This window comes from Sceloporus undulatus, chromosome 2 (assembly GCF_019175285.1).
Source record: "Sceloporus undulatus isolate JIND9_A2432 ecotype Alabama chromosome 2, SceUnd_v1.1, whole genome shotgun sequence".
Lineage (NCBI taxonomy): Eukaryota > Metazoa > Chordata > Lepidosauria > Squamata > Phrynosomatidae > Sceloporus > Sceloporus undulatus.
Genome location: NC_056523.1, coordinates 171,304,555 through 171,324,735, shown reverse-complemented (window position 1 = coordinate 171,324,735; position 20,181 = coordinate 171,304,555). Strand labels below are relative to the sequence as shown.

The 20,181-nt window shown below is 39.4% G+C and overlaps 1 protein-coding gene across 1 annotated transcript; it reads right to left on the bottom strand.

Annotated features, from left to right (window-relative positions):
* Positions 1–246: 246 nt before the first annotated feature.
* LOC121920457 (keratin, type II cytoskeletal 5-like) lies at positions 247–16,502 on the bottom strand. Its single transcript, XM_042447597.1, has 9 exons — positions 15,540–16,502; positions 12,949–13,160; positions 10,967–11,027; positions 9,966–10,061; positions 7,650–7,814; positions 6,212–6,337; positions 3,971–4,191; positions 1,978–2,006; positions 247–1,859 (listed from the first exon to the last, which is right to left on the bottom strand). Exons 1-9 carry the CDS (start codon positions 16,500–16,502, stop codon positions 1,294–1,296), a joined length of 2,439 nt encoding a protein of 812 aa, XP_042303531.1. The 3' UTR covers positions 247–1,293.
* Between the last annotated feature and the right edge of the window lie 3,679 nt (positions 16,503–20,181).

Sequence of the window (20,181 nt, the reverse complement as noted above, 5' to 3'; positions counted from 1 at the left end):
CTTCTCTGTAAGAATTAATTTTCTGTTTGCCAGTTATTCCTTTTAATGTGTGTAGACAGCAGTGAGAAATAAGTTGCCGATCTAAGTTTAAAGTTCATTTAACCACTTCATAACTATACCACCTTGTTCTTCTGCATCTCCAGAGCACAGACAACTATGCCAGCATTTTTTGTTGTTACAACTGAGCATTTTTAAATAATAATCTAGAAGCAGAAGAGGTTAAGACACACTTATGTAAGACAGAACTAGAGTGCATGCATGCAGTTTATTGGAAGTACAGAAGTAGTTCAGGAATTTTCAATAAAAAGCAAAGTGTAGACAGTGATGTTACAGCTATGTAGATGCAGTAGGCACAAGTTGTTTTCAGTCCTTTCTTTAGAATTGCAGTGCATGCTTTGAACCATGGGTAAATCATATACAGATGCTTAATTGATTGCAACTAGAACCAAAGCTGAATTTCACAGAAAAAAATATGAAAATTCCCAGTAGGCTATTTAGATTTCAATTGATTTTTTTTAAATGTCTAAGACTCGGGTCTTCTCAACATATGTAGAACAGTTACATATATACACCCCACACATGGCCATTTTGCACCCCCAAATTTATTCTGAACCTAAAATGTGGATATTTCAACCAAGCTCTTAAAAATCTGGGGCTCAACATGTCAATTCCCCATTCCCTAATCTATTACAAGTCTAGTGTGATGTGAACATGCATGCAACTATATTGAAAAATATATATGTATATAAATTTTCTTTCTAGTGCAAAGGGAAAGAGATGGAGAGACAGAAATGTTATTTGCAATCCCATCTTGGACAGTTAATGTATTGCATCCCTTTCTGAAATGCTTTGCTAGGCACTTTAGAGCACTGGGGACTTAAGTGGGGGCTGGGGTCCTAATTAAGTCTATATAAGAAACTCCAAGGAAAAGGAGGGAAAGGGATCTTCAGTGGAGGGAGAGTGCTTGAAAAGACAAAATAACTCCTAAAAACAGCTACCCAGCCACTGAAGTGAAGCCACAGCAATCTACAAGAAATCACTGTTGTGGCCTTAAAATGTTTGGTGTAAGTATTTCTTAAGTACATGGCTGCTACCAGCCAGTGAAAGCTTAGAAACATTACCTTTCTGGATTACAACCCCAAGATTTCCCCCAACTAGAGGATTCTGAGAGCTGGCTTGGGGATTCTGAGAGTTGTAGACTAAAAAAGTAAATTTCCCTCCAAGATCTGCCATCAGTATAATTATTCAGGCAGTCTAATCTTGGCACAGTTCTTTCCTCCTGGGATTTGGGCCTCAAAAAGCACTTTTTCTGACTGAGGAGCCAACATGCACAGTTCTGATGTCACTTCGGGACCCACTTTTTACGGCTCCCGAGAAGCCTCCACCAGATCCAACAACATGTGCCCCTCCAGGACCAGAGGTATGCACCCCAATTCCAGCGCCTCCAATACTGTGACCCCCACTGCCTCCAGCTCCTCCTACTGCATGATGGATCCCACCATGGTGCCCACTTGCACAGCTCCCATCAACAGAGATGCCTGAGCTATGCCTTCCTCCTCCTGCTCCAACCACATGCTTACTAGTAACACTGGAGGCATAGCCTCCTGTTCCTCCAGCCCCGACTCCAGCGCCGTGTCCAGTTCCATAACTGACTCCTGATGCCATGCCTACTGAACCAGCAGACGTTCTGGGGCCCATTGTGTGGATACATCCTGCACTTCCAGAACTGAACCCTTCACCCACACCACCATAGGTGCCAACACCATGGTCTATGCCTCTCCCAACAGCGCCACCATAGGCCACTCCACCTCCAATGCCAGGAGCGCATTCACCAACTGGGTAGCCTCCACTGACCATAGCTGAAAGGAAGAGGAACAAAGACAGTTTTTGTTACTTTGATGGTGCATCTGCAAATCCAGAAGAAACAAAACAAACTCCGTTAATTTAAAAGAGAGAGAGCATGCTGCATATACTCACTGACACTGACAGGGTTCCCCGTGCATATCCTATTGGGAAGATGAAAGCAAAATGTACTCATTATTTCACAACAGCATGTGGTTTATATATTATTATTTTTTTAAAAGTCATGATTTATTGAAAAGAGTCATCTCTTGTGTTTGGTGTAAGTATTTTAGAACAGAATTTTTTTTAAAGAACATCCTGGGGATGTTGTACTGCTTTAAAGTGTATGGTTTTTAAGTGCTTTTATTTTTTTTAAAGTTGTATTCTATTTTTAAACAAATAATCTACTTTAACATTGTAATAGTTTAATTCTACTTAACTGTCAGTTTTCTAAGTTTTAAATTCCGCTCTGCTTTTAAACTGTAAGCTGCTTTGAGTCCCAATTTTGATAAAAAGCAGGATACAAATAACAACAACAACAACAAAACAACAACAATTGTGCTTTGTGCCTAAGAGTTGAAGCCCTAGTTTTACATTGCTATTGGGCATCCCCCATGCCAACTTGCAAGTCCCCTAAAAATTTGCATTAAAAAAATGGCATGCTCCATATATTCTGCTTATATTTAATAGTTTCCAAGGAGCTTTGAGCAAGGAGGTGAGTGAAGAGACTTACTCTGAAGACCTGCTCCATGACCACTTGAAGATGCACCTACACTGTACAAATAATACAGTTTGACACCACTTTAAGTGATGTTGCTCAATCCCATGGAAACCTAGGATCTGGAGTTTTACAAGGTCTTTAACCTTCTCTGCCAAAGAGTGCTGGTGCCTCACAAAATTACAAATCCTAGGATTCTGTAGGATGAAGCCATGGCAGTTAAAGTGGTGCCCAGCTGTGTGATTTCTACAGTGTAGATGCACCTGAAGTCTTCCTTTGGCTTCTGAGATTTGACAGGTGAGTATGCACATATTTCAAACCTATCTTCACAGTCATAAGAGCTAGAAATGTCAAGAAGAAATTTCTCAGAGCACTAAATTCTGTATTCAGTAGCCAATTCTGTACAGTTGACCCTCTATATCCAGATTTTTTTTATTCATGGATTCAACCATCCATGTCTTGAAAATATTACACACACACTAAAAAGCAAACCTTAGTTGTGCCATTTTATACTAGGGACACCATTTTACTATACCATTGTATTTAAAAGGACTTGAACATCTACCGTTTTGGTATCCATAGGAAGGTCCTGGAACTAAACCCCAGTAGATAAGAGCCTACTGTATTTGACTGTTTCCTTGTTCATTTGTTTGCTACCTTATAGCCTAACTTTCCTCCACTGAGCTCAGCTACTCATGTGCTATGGGACACACACACCCTCACGTTATCCTCACAACAACTTTAAGGGGTAAGATGGAAGCTCAAGGTTTTCCAGTGAATTTCATGATCAGTGGAGACTACAGTCTCGGTCTCATTTATACAGTGGAACCTCGCCATACGCGGGGGATCCGTTCCGGATCCCGCCGCGTATGGCGATTTCTGCCTATGCTTGAGCCCCATTGTAAACAACTGAATGGGACGCGACGCCCCTTCCGCCCTGTGCACGCCCAGCGGCTTGAGCGCGTACGCTCAAAGCCGCTTATAAAAAGGCCGCATATGCGGAGGCCCCACTGTACTACACATTTATAGCACTTTGATATTACTTTAATTCCCATGGCTCCATCCTAGAGAATTCTGTAATTAGTAGTTTCTTGAAGTAATTACAATTTTTTGCCAGGGAGCTCCAGAGACTCACCAGCTGCAAACACCAACATTCCATAGGATATTGCCATAGGCATTAAAGAGATTTCAAAGTGCTCTAACTTTGTGGTGTAGTTATATAGAAAGAGACCCCAGGTTATCCAAGTTGTAGTCCAATATTTTAACCACTATGCCACACCAGCTCCTCATACCATCCCTTCAGTATCTTGGTGTACACTGCAATGTCCTGACTGCCACCTTCTCCTTTTTAGCTTCTTTTACAGTGTCAGCGCATGTAAAAATAGGCATGTATTGAAAAGTATGTCCCACCTGTTTTCCTCTCCTTCAAGCATCATTTTGTACGTAGCAATCTCAATGTCCAGGGCCATCTTGGTATTGAGCAGGTCCTGGTAATCACGGAGCAAGGTTGCCAATTTATCTTTTGACTGCTGATAAGCAGTTTGCATTTCCGAATGCTTATTCCGGGCATCTTTTAGAGCAATGTCTCCACGCTGCTCAGAATCACAAATTGCTGACTGCAGACTGGAAACCTGGGAAGAAGGGCAAGAGGAATCATCAAATGAAGCAGAGCTTAAAAACAAGGCAAAGTGACAACTGTGTGTTTCTCTGCAGTATTAATGGGGACGTTTTCTTTTCTGACTTGATGCTTCTTGGTGCTCCTTTTCATCCTGAATAGTGATGACACAACATAGGGCTTTATCACACAGGTGAAATAGGGCAAAATCAGGGTTTAAACAGCTGATTATTCTGTGCAAAATGTGATGCTGCATTTAAGAGTTTCACACAGTGGCGCTATTAAAGAGGCAATAAAGAGACAATAAACAGCAACAAATCAGTCACTGGGAAATCCCCAAAAAATATTTGTCGCTGTTTATTGCCTCTTTAATAGCAATGTGTCTGAAAATCTTAAGTGCGATATCACATTTTGCATGAGATAATCAGCTATTTAAAATCCTGATTTTTTCTATGTGATAAAGTCCTTAGAATAGAAATGGGAAGAAAGTACATGTGGGACCAGTGAGTGTGTTCTTTAGCCTAAAAGGGAAGAGTACTGGTGGCTACTGTGAGCTCCCATGCCAGTTGGATTGTAAATTCCACCCATGCCACCACCAGCAAGGAAAACCACAGCACAATGAGATCTAAACTTATGGCGTATCTACAGTGTAGAAATAATGCATTTTACACTTGATCTTAGCCAAAAGGCCAAGAAGCAATAGAAATAATGCATTTTAACACCATTGTAACTGTTGTAGCTCAGCTTATGAATTTATAATTTTGCATGGTCTTTAGCCTTGTCTGCCAAAGATTGCTGGTGCCTCATGAAACTAGAAATCCCAGGATTCTGTAGGATAGAGCCATGGCAGTTAAAGTAGTATTAAACAAACTGCATTATTTCTACAGTGTAGATGCACCCTCAGGCAAATTGTGGTAGAAAAGTAGCAGGAAGCTGCACATTTTCCATTTGGGATAACAGCCATCTTGACTTCCTTGAAATATGTCTTTCTGCATTATGCTAGCCATGAGAGGCCTCTGCCTCAGGCATTGATGCTAAGGGTAGTAGCACCAGCAGCCTATTAGTTTGTTCTTCTCTTGAGTGCCTCTCCCATAGGAACATAGAGCTGTGATTTTGATGCACCCTGTTCTGATTCCCTAAATTGGCCACACCTAGTCCCTGTGGTAAGGGATGCTAAAGCCCATCGCCAGTGCTGAAGCAAGATGCACCTGGCAATGTTTCTTTGGCTTGTTACAGACTGGCAAAATAAAGCTGCTTCGGGTCTCTTTGGAGGTATGCTATTTAAACGATGCATGGGTCCTAAGAGTCCGGAGGTCACGCCAAAGCCACACTCCAGTTCTAAGCACTGGAGTGCAGCTTTGGTGCAGCTTCCGGATTCTTCGGATGCATGAATAATTTAAACAGCATACCTCCAAAGAGATCCGAAGCAGCTTTATTTTGCCAGTCTGTAACAGGCCTTGGTGAAAAGTGGCAGAGATAACATACAAAGGTCAGAAAAGTTTCTGCTTGGACTGAATCAACCAATTGGCATTGCAAGCATCATGTCAGCTGGTAGATTGTAAGTGTTATCATCTAAAAAATATAACTTTGCCAAAACAGGATCAGAATAGGATCATCCTTAGCAGAGGCAACTGGAATGAAGCAAGGACAAAGAAAGAAACCGTGTGGCCAAATCTGCCAGGAGCCTTTCATTTAAATTTAATTAGATTTAAAATTATTTACTTTGGGTGACTTGAGTTTGGAACTCAAAGTGGCTTACAACAAATTAACCCCCCCACACACACAAGATAGAAAACTTCAACCAAAAGGAAACAATCAAAACATTTAAACCATATTAAAGCACCCACCTACCAGCACAAGGGTGAGCAAAGTCCAGCACATTTGTTTTGGCGGCACATATATGCCCTCTTCCCACACTGATCAGAATGGTGGCACCAGATCTTTGTCTATCTTGTGACCAGCAGTACTGCCTCTGCAAGTGGCCAAGATCATCCAGGGCAAGTGAGAAATCAGGGAAGCAAGATTTAGTGCCCTACCTGCTTCTTTGCATTTCCAAGATCAGTCTGAAGTCTTTGGATTACTCTGTTGAGTTCAGTAATCTCATGCTGGTTGCATTTAAGTTCTTCGTTGAATTTGCTTCGGTTATTCTGAATTTCCGCAATCTAATGAATGGGACAACAATGATCCTACAATTTTTAACGTGAATCACAATCAACAACCCCACCACTGCTTGAGCATGTAGTGTTCACCTTTTGAACAAAGTTTGCAAAATCAGTTCTTAACTTCTTATCATGCTTTTCTATGAAAATAAAAGTCTGAAAGGGTCTATCAACTGATAGAGTATTCATATATATTCTAGTGGATTCTAGTGACACATTCACATCAATTGAACTGAATTTTTAATCGTTATTTCTGGTATATTGACAGTATAAATTATATCTAAGGACAATGGTAATGGCTTTCATTAGACAAAATTAATGTGCAGTCCTAAGAGTTCACATTCAGGGGAATAAGCTCACTTGAATTCAGAAGGGCACATTTCTAAATAAACAGGCTTAGATCATCCCATAGTCCCATCTCTTTGTTATTAGTGGGTCTTCAGCTTAAAGCCCATAACACTTTCTGGTAGTAAAATCCCACTGCATACATTGGGACTTTCTTCTGAGTAAACATAGACAATTTCACTGAATGTCATAACAACATAACATAACATACAGGTTCAGACTCCCTTTTCTGAAATGCTTGGGGCTAGAGGTGTTCTGGGTTTCTGATATTTTTGGATTCTGAATACCTGCAGTTGCATAGACGTACATAATGAGATATTTCCATCTTTATATCCTTCTACTAGGAAATGAAAAAAACGTTTTATTTAGATGAGGTTTTTGTCTTTTAAGATGATTTCAATATTGCAGAAAGTCGTTTTAATAGGGTACTGTTTATGATTGGATTATAGACTTGTATTATATCTTGTGTTTTATTATCTGAATTAAGTGGTACTTAAAACAGAAGGCAAAATATAAAATAAATATTAATACTTGTGCAGAAAATGTTGTTTTCTCTGAAGAAAATAAAACAAATTGGGAATTTGTTCTGTTTAAAATTCACACACAATAGATATGCATAGAAAATTGCATTTTCTGTGTGGGAATTAATGTTTCTTTGTTGAAATATTATTCTGCATGGAGAAAGTGCTTTTTCTTGTTCAGAAAATGCTTTTTTTCTGCACAAAACCACATGTGAATTTTGTGCAGAATAGGTCCTAAACTGTGCCTAGCCTTTGAAAACTACCTTACACCACAGGAAGAAAATAGCCTGAAATTACTGACTGCAACCTTTGAGAAGTGAAGACCTACAGACCTACTTCAAAGCAGATGAAGCAAATAAATAAGGAGCCACTATATTCTTGTTGTGCTATCCATCTGGAAAAGTTCCACATGTGAATCAAATCTGGCATTCTCCCAAATAAATGCTCACCTTGTTGTGGTAAAAGGCTTCAGCTTCTTGTTTGCTGGCATGAGCAATGTTCTGATACCAGCATTCTACATTCTTAAGGATAAGGTCCATATCTAGGTCTCGTGTATTGTCCATTTTCAGAACCACTGAAGTGTCAAAGATCTGACTCTCCAGTTGAGTTAACTCCTGAAGAACACAAAACAAATATCTATATAAGATTACGCATCATCACCCTTTGCATCTTTAGTAATTGTTTAATTGTACTGTGCTTTTAGGCTGTAAGCCGCTTTGAATCCCAGTTTGGTGGAAAAAAGGAGGAGGAGGAGGAAGAAGAAGGATGATGATGATGATGATGATGATTTGTTTTTAGCCATGAGGATAACAACCAGTGGCTTTGTCATGGTAGAGGTTCCCCACATGCATTGCCATCTGGTGGCATCTCTCATATATTTCAGAACACTTCACCCACCCTATTTCTCAGCTTGTTCTACCTCTCCCTTGTAATCTCATCTCATCACCTACCACTCACTTGGTAGAAAGGAAGAAAAGAGCGTCAAGAGAGAGCCTGCACCAAGGAGTATAATTTTTCTGAACGTAGACCCAAAACCACAGCAACCATTGCATTTGGAGGTCTTCCTGCCTATGTTATGCCCAGACCTGTGTCTAATAGTTCTCTCCAAATAACTCTTGATATTTTATCAATTATAGGTTTTTTAATGATCCATCGAAATACATGTTTCTGTCAAATAACTTGAGACACATATTAGGATGAGGGTTTAATTCCAATCCCCATCCGGTCATTGTAGCTGGGGAGTTTTGGGAAGTTTCCAAACTTTGGTTAGATCACACGATTAGAGATTGCAATATCAATGGAATACTTTCTATAGATTACAGTAGTAGTTTCCCAAAATGCAATTGCCTCCATTCCTTTCCAAAGGTATATATCACTTGTCCTATTTTCTGTTGACTGCCATACCAGTGTGGTGTAGTTGTAAGAATGTTAAACTATGTTACATTATTAAACTATGACTTTGGCGAGCAGGGTGGAAATCCCCCCCCCCCCCCCCCCCCCCGGAACCCCCCCGGTGACCTTGGGCACATCATACAATCTCAGCTTCAGAGAATGACAATGGCAAACTCTCTCTGAAGAAACTTCCAACAAAAATACAAAAACCCATGATAGGTTCACCTTATGATCTCTATAAGGTGGAAATGACTTGAAGATACACAGCAGCAACAACAACAAGAAAAAGCTATACTTGTAACTTGGCATGTCCTGGTGTCTAGCCAGCCAACCATTCCTTAAAAATTTATCAGATATTTGAAACAGCTTATTTTGTAGAATTGGATTGCTAGCTCAATGGCTGTCACATATTTTCCTCAACTACTTCTGTTGTGTTTATAAAACTATTTTCTTGGGCAATCCTGTGATAAAGACAGTTCTGGATCTCCCTTAATGTCTGCCGACTTCCTTCAATTTGGGAAGAGAGACATGTTCTGTCCTAAGGGAGGGGACCCTCTTTCAGTCTGAAGACCAGATTCAGTTTTAGAGTAACTCTCAGGAGGAGGGAAGAGGGAAGGCCAAAGGGTGAAACCAAAAATTTCAGCACGGTTTAGCTTATAGCTACTATTGCTAACAATGGAAATCTTGGAGAGGTATTTCAATCTCTAAGAAGTGGGAGAAAAATTGCACAGAAGTTGGGAAATCACTGAACACTGGTCTTGGGGAAGGGGACATCTTGCCCCAATGCTGGAGGTTCCCATTCTTGCACTCTCTTATGCCCTCTGCCTTCCATAGTGTATTGCATTACAACCATTAGTAGTACATGTCTGGTACTACCGTGGAGTCCAGTTAAATCAATGGGAAAATCACTTCAAAGTTGCTCTTAAATTTATCATCATGGAGCTGTCTTACATGGCAAGATGTTCGGTATTACTCACTTCCACAGTTCAGAGATAAGTACTACTGAAATGGTGGCTTGCCACAGAGCCATCAAACAAGACCATATGGCAATTGTGGGATGCAACTGCACACCCAAGTCTCATATTGTACAAAATCTTATTGTATAGGAATGCACCACATGAAGCCCTCAAATGCTTCTTCTGAACTGTCCCAAAACTGGTGGGAACTCATCCATAGCCTAAGTGATTTGCTGGATTGCATGTATGTGAGCATTTTGGGGCAAAAGTGTTGTATTTGTGTGCATATATGCCAACACTAGATGCAACTCTTAAGGTTGAAAAGTGTTGGCCTCTCATTCCTAGTAGATAGTTTCTCTGTGTCCTGTTTGTATTCAGACAAGTCCTTGACATGGTTTATATGAGATACCCTCTTACCTCTCCAAAGACACATCTCAGGACTTCCAGCTCCTGTGCCAGAACATCCACTTTAGATTCCAGTTCTTCTTTAGTGAGGAACACACAGTCAACATCCTGTAGAAAGAAAGACAGAGGGGCTTTTAAAAGTAGGGTATTTTTGTGTCATTATTTGTTATTTGTGTTTTAATTAAATAAAATGAAAAAATAAAATAAAAGTAGGGTATTTTAAATATCTTGAACCCATCCTTCCTGTCAGGAAAGACTTATCCTGATGCTGCCTGGAAAAGTGCTGTTGTTCCGGGCATTGCTTGGACTGGTGCCGGGGCTTCTGTGGCCATTGCAAGACTTTGTATGAGATCTGGCATAAATCTCATGCCAGATCTTGAGAGAAGTCTTATGGGACCAAAAATCCACAAGATTTCAAATGAGATCTTGCAGGCACACGTGGCACCCAGCCATTTTCGGTTTATGTTCTCATCGTTTTATGAAATAGAAAGTAGTGTGCCTTCACACAAGTAACTTCCGTGCGCTTCACACACAATTTTTTTTTAAAAAAAGTATTCTTCTAGTTGCAGGCGAAAACTGGGATACATCTAATTTAGGCAAGACGACAAAAGTTATTAATGAGAAAAACTACTATTTTAAGCAGATAAACTCTGGAATTTATGAAGGGCCTTCGTGTTGGATTAATTGAGTGCAGACAACTTTTGCACTTTGACCTCACTTTAAAGCAACTGAAGTAAGTTGAGGTCAAAGGGGGAAAGTGGAGGAGAAGAGCCAAACTGAGAGTGGGACAGTAAAGGGTTATGGGTTATGCTTGCCAAACCAAGACAATTAGAGGTTATGCAATATTTCTATTTGTTCAGAAGTAGAGTTACATGTAATTTACTCACTGAAATGTGTTACAGGTTGCTGCCTTATCTATAAGGTCTTCTAGAGTGGATGGGAAAGCTAAGATATTACACATATTCTTGCTCTGTGTGGTAATTATAGTTCTTTCCTGGAACAAAATGTTTTACCTTTTTGAGCACCACAAACTCATTCTCTGCTGATGTGCGGCGATTGACTTCATCTTCATATCTGTTAGAGAGAGAGAGAAAGTGAGGAGGGAAATTGGGAATTTGGTCTTGCTGTCAGAAGGAAAGTATAGACTCATCAAACTCCAAGTAACATTGTCAGGAGCACACTGCATTGAATAGTCATGAGAGTAGAAAATTTCCCCCTTTTCAAGTAACTGGTAATATTGAGTTTTTTAAAAAATATATAATTAATAATCATCTGTTACTTCTAAAACACTGGAGGTTATTTGGACCATTTTTTCTAAGGGGACATTCTTGAAATGATGATGATTAAAAGAAGATGATAATGCAATGCAGAAGTAGTGTACAGTTGGCCCTCCGTATCCATAGATACTTTATCCATGGATTCAACCATCCACAACTTGAAAATGTGTGTGTTTGTGTGTGTGTGTGTGTGTGTGTGTAAACCTTGTCATTATATACAGGACAACATTTTATTAGTTCTTTGTATTTAATGGGGCTTGAGCATCTACAGATTGTGGTATCCACAGAGACTCAACCATGTGGTGGAATAAGAAAAAAAGGATGTAGTAATCTATTTTTCTTTGCTAATTATTTATACTGTCTTAATCCCCTAGTATTTTAAAATTGCTAGGGCTAGAAAGAATATTCATAGTTATTCATTTTCTAGACAAAATAATGGGTTTGTGAATTGTGGAGCATTGTGCAAATGCCACTTTATCCAGACAGTCATGTGCATTTTTGCAAGATTTCTGTTTTCTGTGCACGATAAAAATTGCACACAGTTTTGTAAAGTTTTGTATAAACCTTTTTCTTCTTTAATTTTCTTATAATATTGTGATTTACTTTAATATGTGTATATTGTTCAATATGCATGAGTTATAATGTGTGTCTCTGTGTAAAAGTACAATATAAAATTGTGTTTTTTTTGGGGGTATACACAAAAATTCTTGGGCAAAAACAGCAAACCTGCCAAAATAGCAACAATAGCCAGACTTGTGCAAAGATTTTTGTTGTGCAAAATGGCCGAGTGGAAACAGAGGGAGGGAGATTGCAAAAACCTGTAATTGTTATATTTAGCATTGTACAATGCTTCACAGAACAATTTCAAGAAACACTTCAGGGTGTATGAATACTAGGTAAGAACTACTAAACAGCAACAGAGAAGATGAAACTATGGTAGTAAACTTGGGTTGCCAGGTGTCCCTTATTATAAAACATGTCCCTTATTTGAAGGCCACAAAGCTTGATCCTTGCATGGCTGGCAGGTATCTCTTATTAGGGATGTCCTGTATTTGATGGTGGAAAGCTTTTCCTTTTATGCAGATTGAATGGGATCCCCAAAAATGTCATATTTTAAGATGTGGACTCTTCATAAAGACAGAAATGTTTCCACATGCCATAAATTTTAACTGTTCCGTATTGCTAGTTTGAAAGCCTGGCAACACTATAAAGTGAGGTTATATCTACACCATAGAAATAATGCAGTTTACACCACTTTAAATGCCATAGTGTCATACTATGTAATTTTACAAGTTCTTTAGCCTTTTCTGCCAAAAACATGCTGGTGCTTTACAAAACTACAAATTACAGGATTTTGTAGGATGGAGCCATGCCAGGTAAAGTGGTGTCAAATTGCAGATGTACCCTCAGTCGAAGCCCCAGAACTCTGTTTTCAGGAAAAGAGTCAACAGAGACCTATTAGACATGCTAATAAGTAATGACTCTTACATACCACATTTTTCACTTCTAAAAATCTGTATATTGTGTCCATATAGTCTTTGGCTATTGTGGTAAAAATAAATGCACCTTCAGATATTGCATGATCCTGTCTTGGAAAACAGCTGGACAGATTTGTGCATAGAAGAAATTAGGACAGATGCAAACATGTTTCAATTAAAAGTAGAATGGTGGAATATGAAGATTTCCAGGCATCCATTTACCAAACTGGGTTTACTCACTTGGACCTGTGCTCTTCAACCAACTCCTGCATATTCTTCTGCTCATGTTCCAGTTTCCCCCTTTCACTTAAAAGGCACTCCAGCTGCTTCTTCAGGGTGGCAATGAAATTCTCATAATAGCCTTCAAGGTTCTTCTTTGCAGGTTGGACACATTGGCTCAGGAGCTCCCACTTGGTAGCAAGCACTTTGTTCTGCTGCTCCAGGGATCGAACCTGAGAAGAACATGGTGCTCAGTCACACTTTCCACTATTGGCAGACTCTGCTCATAAACATTTCTTACTGTACCTTATAGCTTGTGTAGGACCTGAGCAAAAGGAGACATTGCTTTTGCTCCTTTAATACATGCATAGGCCAAGAATTTTAACAGACATAGCTTGTGCCAACCTATTTATTAAAAGTGCATGAGACCTATCCTTTTTTTGCATCTGGCCACCCAAATAACATCACAATTCAAGTGTGACAAGTGCTATTATTTCTTTAACTCAGTCTGGAGCATTCTGAACCATGTTCCAAATTTTCAAGTATATAATAGCCATTTTGCACATTATGGGTAAATCTACACTGTAGAAATAATGCAGTTTGACACCATTTTAACTGCCATGGCTCTATTCTATAGAATCCTGGGATTTTTAGTTTTGTGATTGCACAACAGTATCTGCTATTCCATGCTGGAAATGAACAAGCCATTCAAACGGAGATCCAGAACAGAAGTTATAGGAGGTACGCTATTGCTGTTATTCAGTTGGAATAGATATTAAAAAGAAGACTTTTGCAACAGCATATATTTAAAGAAAAACTTCTAGCAGATTTTTAGCTGTTTCTTTTCTTTTTTTTAGTATTTTTGTAAGCTGCCTTGGGCCTAATGCCAGGAAAAAGGTGGATATAAAGAAAATAAAATAGATTTTACCAACATTTCCAGAGCTTTGTGAGTTAGACGCTGAAGACCAGAAAAAAATCATAAAGTTAATGGTCCTCCTGATACAGAGGTCCATTGGCTCTCGGCTACTTTTTGTCAGACTTCCTTGTTGCCTTAAACTGGAGAGACAACTCTGTACACACACCTCCTTGCAAATATAAAGATAGCCCTTCTCACGTTTCAGTAAAGGAACTAGTCATTTAAGGCTTCTGATACTACAAGGTCTAAAATGATGAGATTTAGATTATTTTAAATGCTATTTTTTCCTTACAAAAATAATTTACACAACACATAATGCTTCAGACTTTCTGTATGAAATCCATGAGAAGAATCTCAGCATAGAAGAGAAAAGTCAGGAAAAATCAAGTTTGATTGTTTCGAACCTATTCTATGGGTTAATTTAATTTTCTATTTAGGTTGTAGGGATTTAAGGTATCATATATGTATATTCCATGTTTTTCCCAAAGCTGACACTGACAGTGGTCATGAGCAGTGATGTAAAGAATATTTTCAAGTTTTCTTATTTTAAAGTGAGAACTTTTCTTACGTTCTACATATCAAGACACACTGTGGGAAAATTGTTAATAAGTACAAGATTGTTTGTCCCATTCTGAGAGGAAAAACAAAAAGCAACCCTTCCCTTAAAAAACATTATCCTCCAGTATCAGCAGCAGCAACAGCAAAACAATATTGTTTCTCATGCAAAACACTGGGATTTTGCGTATTCCTTTTGTTTCCTTGAAAAAATAAAGCTAAAAAAATCCCTTGTAAAATTTGTGCAAAAATATCAGAATTTTTTTTTAAAAAAAATCAAAAATGTACAAAACATTTTATAATATTATCCAGCAAGGAGAGAAAAAAAGTAGTTTTTGTTGTTCTCATGTACAGTAACAAGAATAAGTACAGATTTACATCCCTTTTCATCAACTCATTGTCTGCTATTCTAAAGTCTTTAGGCATCCTGGAAGTCTTATCAGTAACTACACAAGGACAGATCCCAAATACGTTCTGTTATATGTAATAATTTATTGACACAAGTGCTGTGACATATTTAGGCAGAGGTTGCACATCTGCACATATGAATATATCTATATTAAGCAGTATCATGTTTGTTTTCCATACTATGCTTGTTATTAATGTAATTGTGCCTGCATGTGCAGGTAGTTGCTGCGTGGCTCACAGACATGGAACATATTTCTATGTTCAAAGAAAGGCTTTTGAGAAGTAAAGCAATATTAAGCAACGAAAAGCAAGTGATTGAAATGATTGATGTTCCCCTTCAGGACTAGGGAACAGAGTAACAAATTAATTTTTTGTTTTTGTTTTTTCAGGCTATGTGGCCATGTTCTAGAAGAGTTTATTCCCGACGATTCACCTGCATCTGTGGCTGGCATCTTCAGAGAATCTGAAGATGTCAGCCACAGATGAAGGTGAAACATCAGGAATAAACTCTTCTAGAACATGGCCACATAGCCTGAAAAACCCACAAAAAACTATGGATCCCAGCCATGAAAGCCTTCAACTTTAGAGAGAAACAAATGTCAAAAGAAAGGTGTAAAGTGAGTTTAGCTGATAACTATACCTAAAGTTGGTCAGGACGACACTATACATGTGTATCTTATCTTCCCTTTAAAACCGAGAGAAAAGAGAGGAAAATGGCTGCCCATGCTTTTACCTTATCAATGAAGCAAGCAAACTGGTTGTTCAAGGTCTTCATTTCCTCTTTCTCATGGGTGCGTGCTTTTTGCTCTTCTGGATCCACTCCAACGGAAAGCGGCTTCAAGAGGCGCTCATCAATACAGACCCCTCGTATCCCTTCAGCTCTGCCACCACCGCCACCAGCCACACTTCCAATCCGAGCAACAAAACCTCCCTGGCACTGAGGCCCACCATAACCTCCTCCAAATCCACTGTAGTTCACACCACCAGCACCTTGATTCCCAACACCTATAACTTGGACAGGCACACCTACACCTTGACCAGGTGCACCTATACCTTGACCACTGATCCCAATCCCTTGATTACCAATGTATTGACCTCCAATACCTATGCCCCCTTGGCCAGGCAGGCCTTGGTTTCCTATACAGTGACCCCCAATACTTTGAGCACTGATCCCTATCCCTTGATTTCCAATGCATTGCCCCCCAATCCCTATGCCCCCTTGACCAGGCAGTCCTTGGTTTCCTATACAGTGACCCCCAATACCTATACCTTGACTAGGCAGACCTATACCTTGTCCACCCATATTTATGCCTTGATTCCCTATGTATTGACCACCAATACCTATACCTTGACCAGGCATGCCTACAACGTGACCACCAATGCTACTTACAGCCTGTCCAGGCAGACCTATACCTTGGCCACCCATGCCTCCTATTCCTTGACCACCAATGCCACCACAGATTTGCCCTTGACCACCAGTGCCACCATAGATTTGCCCTCCATATGGCTGACCACAAGCGATTCGTTGATTTCTACCTCCAATGTTATTAAGGCTCATGCTGGAGTAGCCACCAGCCCCATATGGTCTTCCAATTGGCTGGCACACAGGGATACATCTGCCTTGACCACCACCCAGGCCACCAATGACAGAAGCAGAGGAGAAGTTCCTTCGTCCAGGAAAGCACTGTATGTTCATGGTAGGTTTTTTGCAGGGGGAGGTAAGCAAGCTGTATTAATGAAGCAAGGGAATGAGGGAAGAGCAAAGGATGAAAGAAAGAGGGGAAAATCCTTTGATTTGAAACCAGGAGTGTCTCTCTTATATATGGCTCAAGAGCTGCATAAGCTGCAAAAAAATGAAATGAAACAGCATGGGTTTGGTTTGCCTAGCAGCTAGAAATGGTTTCTTTAGCACAACCTATGCTCCAAAGCAAAAACTTATCATACATGGAGCAGTGTGAAATTAAAAAAAACTTGCTTTGCTTGCAAGCTTCACTCTCAGAAGTTTTTATGTTTTACTTTAATTAATCTGCTTCTTCACAGCATGTAATTATCATTCAGACAAATACTTCAAGTGGCTTGTTTATGGGTGAGTTTCACTCACAGATTCATCCCATTTAATTTTTAATTATGTCAGGGAATGTACCATTGTTTTGAAGGTGCAAGGCTGTGTGATTTATTTATTTATTTTCTGCCTTGACGCATGGACCTAGAAACAGAGGAGATTGAATTTAGGGGTGCCGCTAAAATTTTGTTCTAACTTTCAGAGCAAGTTTTGCACATTTTGCAGCTCCTCAAGCAAAAAAAGTACTGTAATGGAAAGGAAAAACCCAATAAAAGAATCCTAGTGGAATTCTACAGAATCCTAGTTTGCTACTAGACACTGCCCAGAGGGAATATTCAAACAAATTTTGAAGTTTCTCATTGACCCAAATTGTTTTGAGGAAATCAGTAAAATTTCACAGGGATGCTTTGTATATGCATATCTATCTATCTATCTATCTATCTATCTATCTATCTATCTATCTTCCATTCAACCATCTCATGAAATGAATAGTCTAGAAGCAGATAAATGGAGGAGGCAATTGTAATTGTCTGTCCCTCTAAGCTGTTGGAAATAATTGAGTAGATTGTTAATGTGTCTCAGACACACTCCACAATTTATTAGAAACAGCCACAGCAGAAGAAAGGATGCTGACTCAGGTGGGAATGACGTAAAGAGACAAAAATATTTTTATAGGAACAGCCTTTTCAGTCAGCTGTAGAAAAAACAACAGAGTTCTGCTGCACCTGCAAGGCTAATACATTTATTATTCCATAAGCCTTCATGGGCATTTTGTTAGAGGCTTCAGGCATTATCCATTAAATTGTTACTCTCTGTGTGTGCTTGTGTGTATGCTTGTGTGTATGCTTGTGTGTGTTTACATATTGTTGGGGTGACTTGATATAAACTGAAGCCAAAGAGATGTTAAAATTCGAAAAGTACTGACAGTGACCCTAACATTATTAATACTGGGTGTTCACAAAACTGTCACTGGCAATGCAAACAACTGGGCACCATGGGCATCACTGGGGAGTGCAGACTGCACTGGGTGACACTCTAAGGATGCTCCTCTAACATCAGCCTTTTGACAGAAATGGGATGTGGAATTCGCCTGCATCCCTTTAAAATGCTGAAGAAATAACGTGAGTGATTGAGGCTCAGTGGGAGGAGGAAGGAGAGGCTCCAGGTTTTGTTTTTTTAAAGTAATTTCAAAAATGAATAATTATTCTTTTAAATTTTTCTTTAAAAACATCACTTCTTTCCAAATGTTCACTTTAATTTCATGAAACTATGTACATGTAAATATGTTTAGGCTTTGCATATGATATCATAATGTAAATATATAATTTTTATTTTTCTAGTTGTTTATGTCACAACTATTGCCATTACATTCAGTGATATACAGAAATTACAATTTATGAGTAACATTAGTACCAAAAAAACCAAAAACAAATAAAAACCCCAACCCATCAACATTACTAAGGATTCTTTATGGTATGTGTGGTGTCGAAGGAGGTCAATCGGGGGGGGGGGGGGGAGTGATACTATGAGTTACTGCATGTACTGACACCACTGCTGGCTACAAATTCAATTAACATATGTAGCACAATAAGAACCCATTGTTCCAGTTCAAACCTCTGGGGGCAGAATGGAACTTCCTAATGTACTGTAGCTCAGTGAAAACAAACAGTGTCATCACTAGGGTGATGGCACCACAGTGCGGAAACTCATGCTGTCATCCACCAGCCTGGCAGAAGCAGCCTGGCACATCCACCAGACACTTCCATCCATCATGACATGGTGGGAATAGGGCACTGCTGTCATTTGGAAGCACCTTCCAGATCTGGTGGGAAATGAGTTGCCTATCTTTCCCTTTCATCCAGCATCTCTACCAGACCTGAAATAGAGCTCCTTCGGGGTGGCCAGAGGACCCAAAAGGCAAGTCCTTCCCACCAGCAGCCGCTGGTGGGAGTCAGTTGCTGCTGCCACCCAACAGCCTTTCCAGGTACGCTGGCTGAGATGATTGGCAGAGTGGGGTGGCTAAGGTGTCTTAGATGTGCAATTGTCCTACTGTGTGTTCATTCTCATTTTAGTTGTCACCCATTGCAATCCACACCCCCTGTACCACCTAACGATGCCCCTGCAAAGAAAATGAATTCCAATCAGGATAAATGTAAAGATGGTAAAGGGTCTGAAAATCGAGCATTAAAAGGAGTGGTTAAGGGAGCTAGGTATAGTTAACCCTAGAAAGACATGGCTGATGGGTGATATGATAACCATCTTCATAGATTTGCAGGGCGGTCAAATGGTAGATGGAGCAAGTTTGTTTCATGCTGCTCCAAAGGAAAGGACTAAAGGTAATGGATTGAAATGACAAGAAACGAGATTTCTAGTAAGTGTTAGGAAGTACTTACCGTTGATAAAGCTCAAATGTTGTAACATGGTATCCTGGAAGATGGTGGACTGTCCTCCATTTAAGGTTTTTAAACAGGGTGTGGGTGGCTTCTCTTTTATTCCCTGAGAAATTGCGAGAGGATCATCAAATGGCTCACATAAAATGTAGCTGCAAAGCATTTTTTTAAAAAATCAAAGTATTTTTAAACTGTATCTGCTCTGCATCCAGGTTCTACATACACACATGGCTTCAGTCTATGCTGTTCTCTGATTTGTACTCATCTATTCATATGGTAATGTAGAACCAGTAATAAGTTGTGCATTCAATGTGCAGCATATGTGTTCTGACATTTCAGTTAAAATTGTCCACTTACGACATAATAGCTACTGTCTAGTACTTCTCCATTAATTTGCAGTTTGGAAAGAGACATCAAAGGAGCTCTCTGACTGAGAATTCTAAATGTCCATACATATCCCAGGATCCCATAGCATGGAACCATGGCAATTAAAGTGGTATCATAATATTACAACTTTGTAGTGTGATATGGACCTAAATATGTGTGTTAGGGACTATTCATAGTAGTTTATAGAATTACAATCGACCCTTTGTCTCCATGAAATCTTGATCCACAGATTCGACCAGCCACAACTTGAAAATATTTATTTATATAGATATAGATATAGATATATTCCAAAAAGCAAACCTTGATTTTGCTACTTAATATAATGGGTACCATTTTACCATGCCACTATATTTAATGGGACATGAGCATTTTGATATCCACAGGGAGGTATGGTCCTGAAACCAAACTCCAAAAGATACTAAGGGCCCACTATATGTATGAAATAGAGAAAGTGGGAAGTGGTTTTTTTCCCTCTGTCATGCTGACTAGAACTCAAGTTCACACAATACAGTAGAAGTAGCTAATGGAATACCATT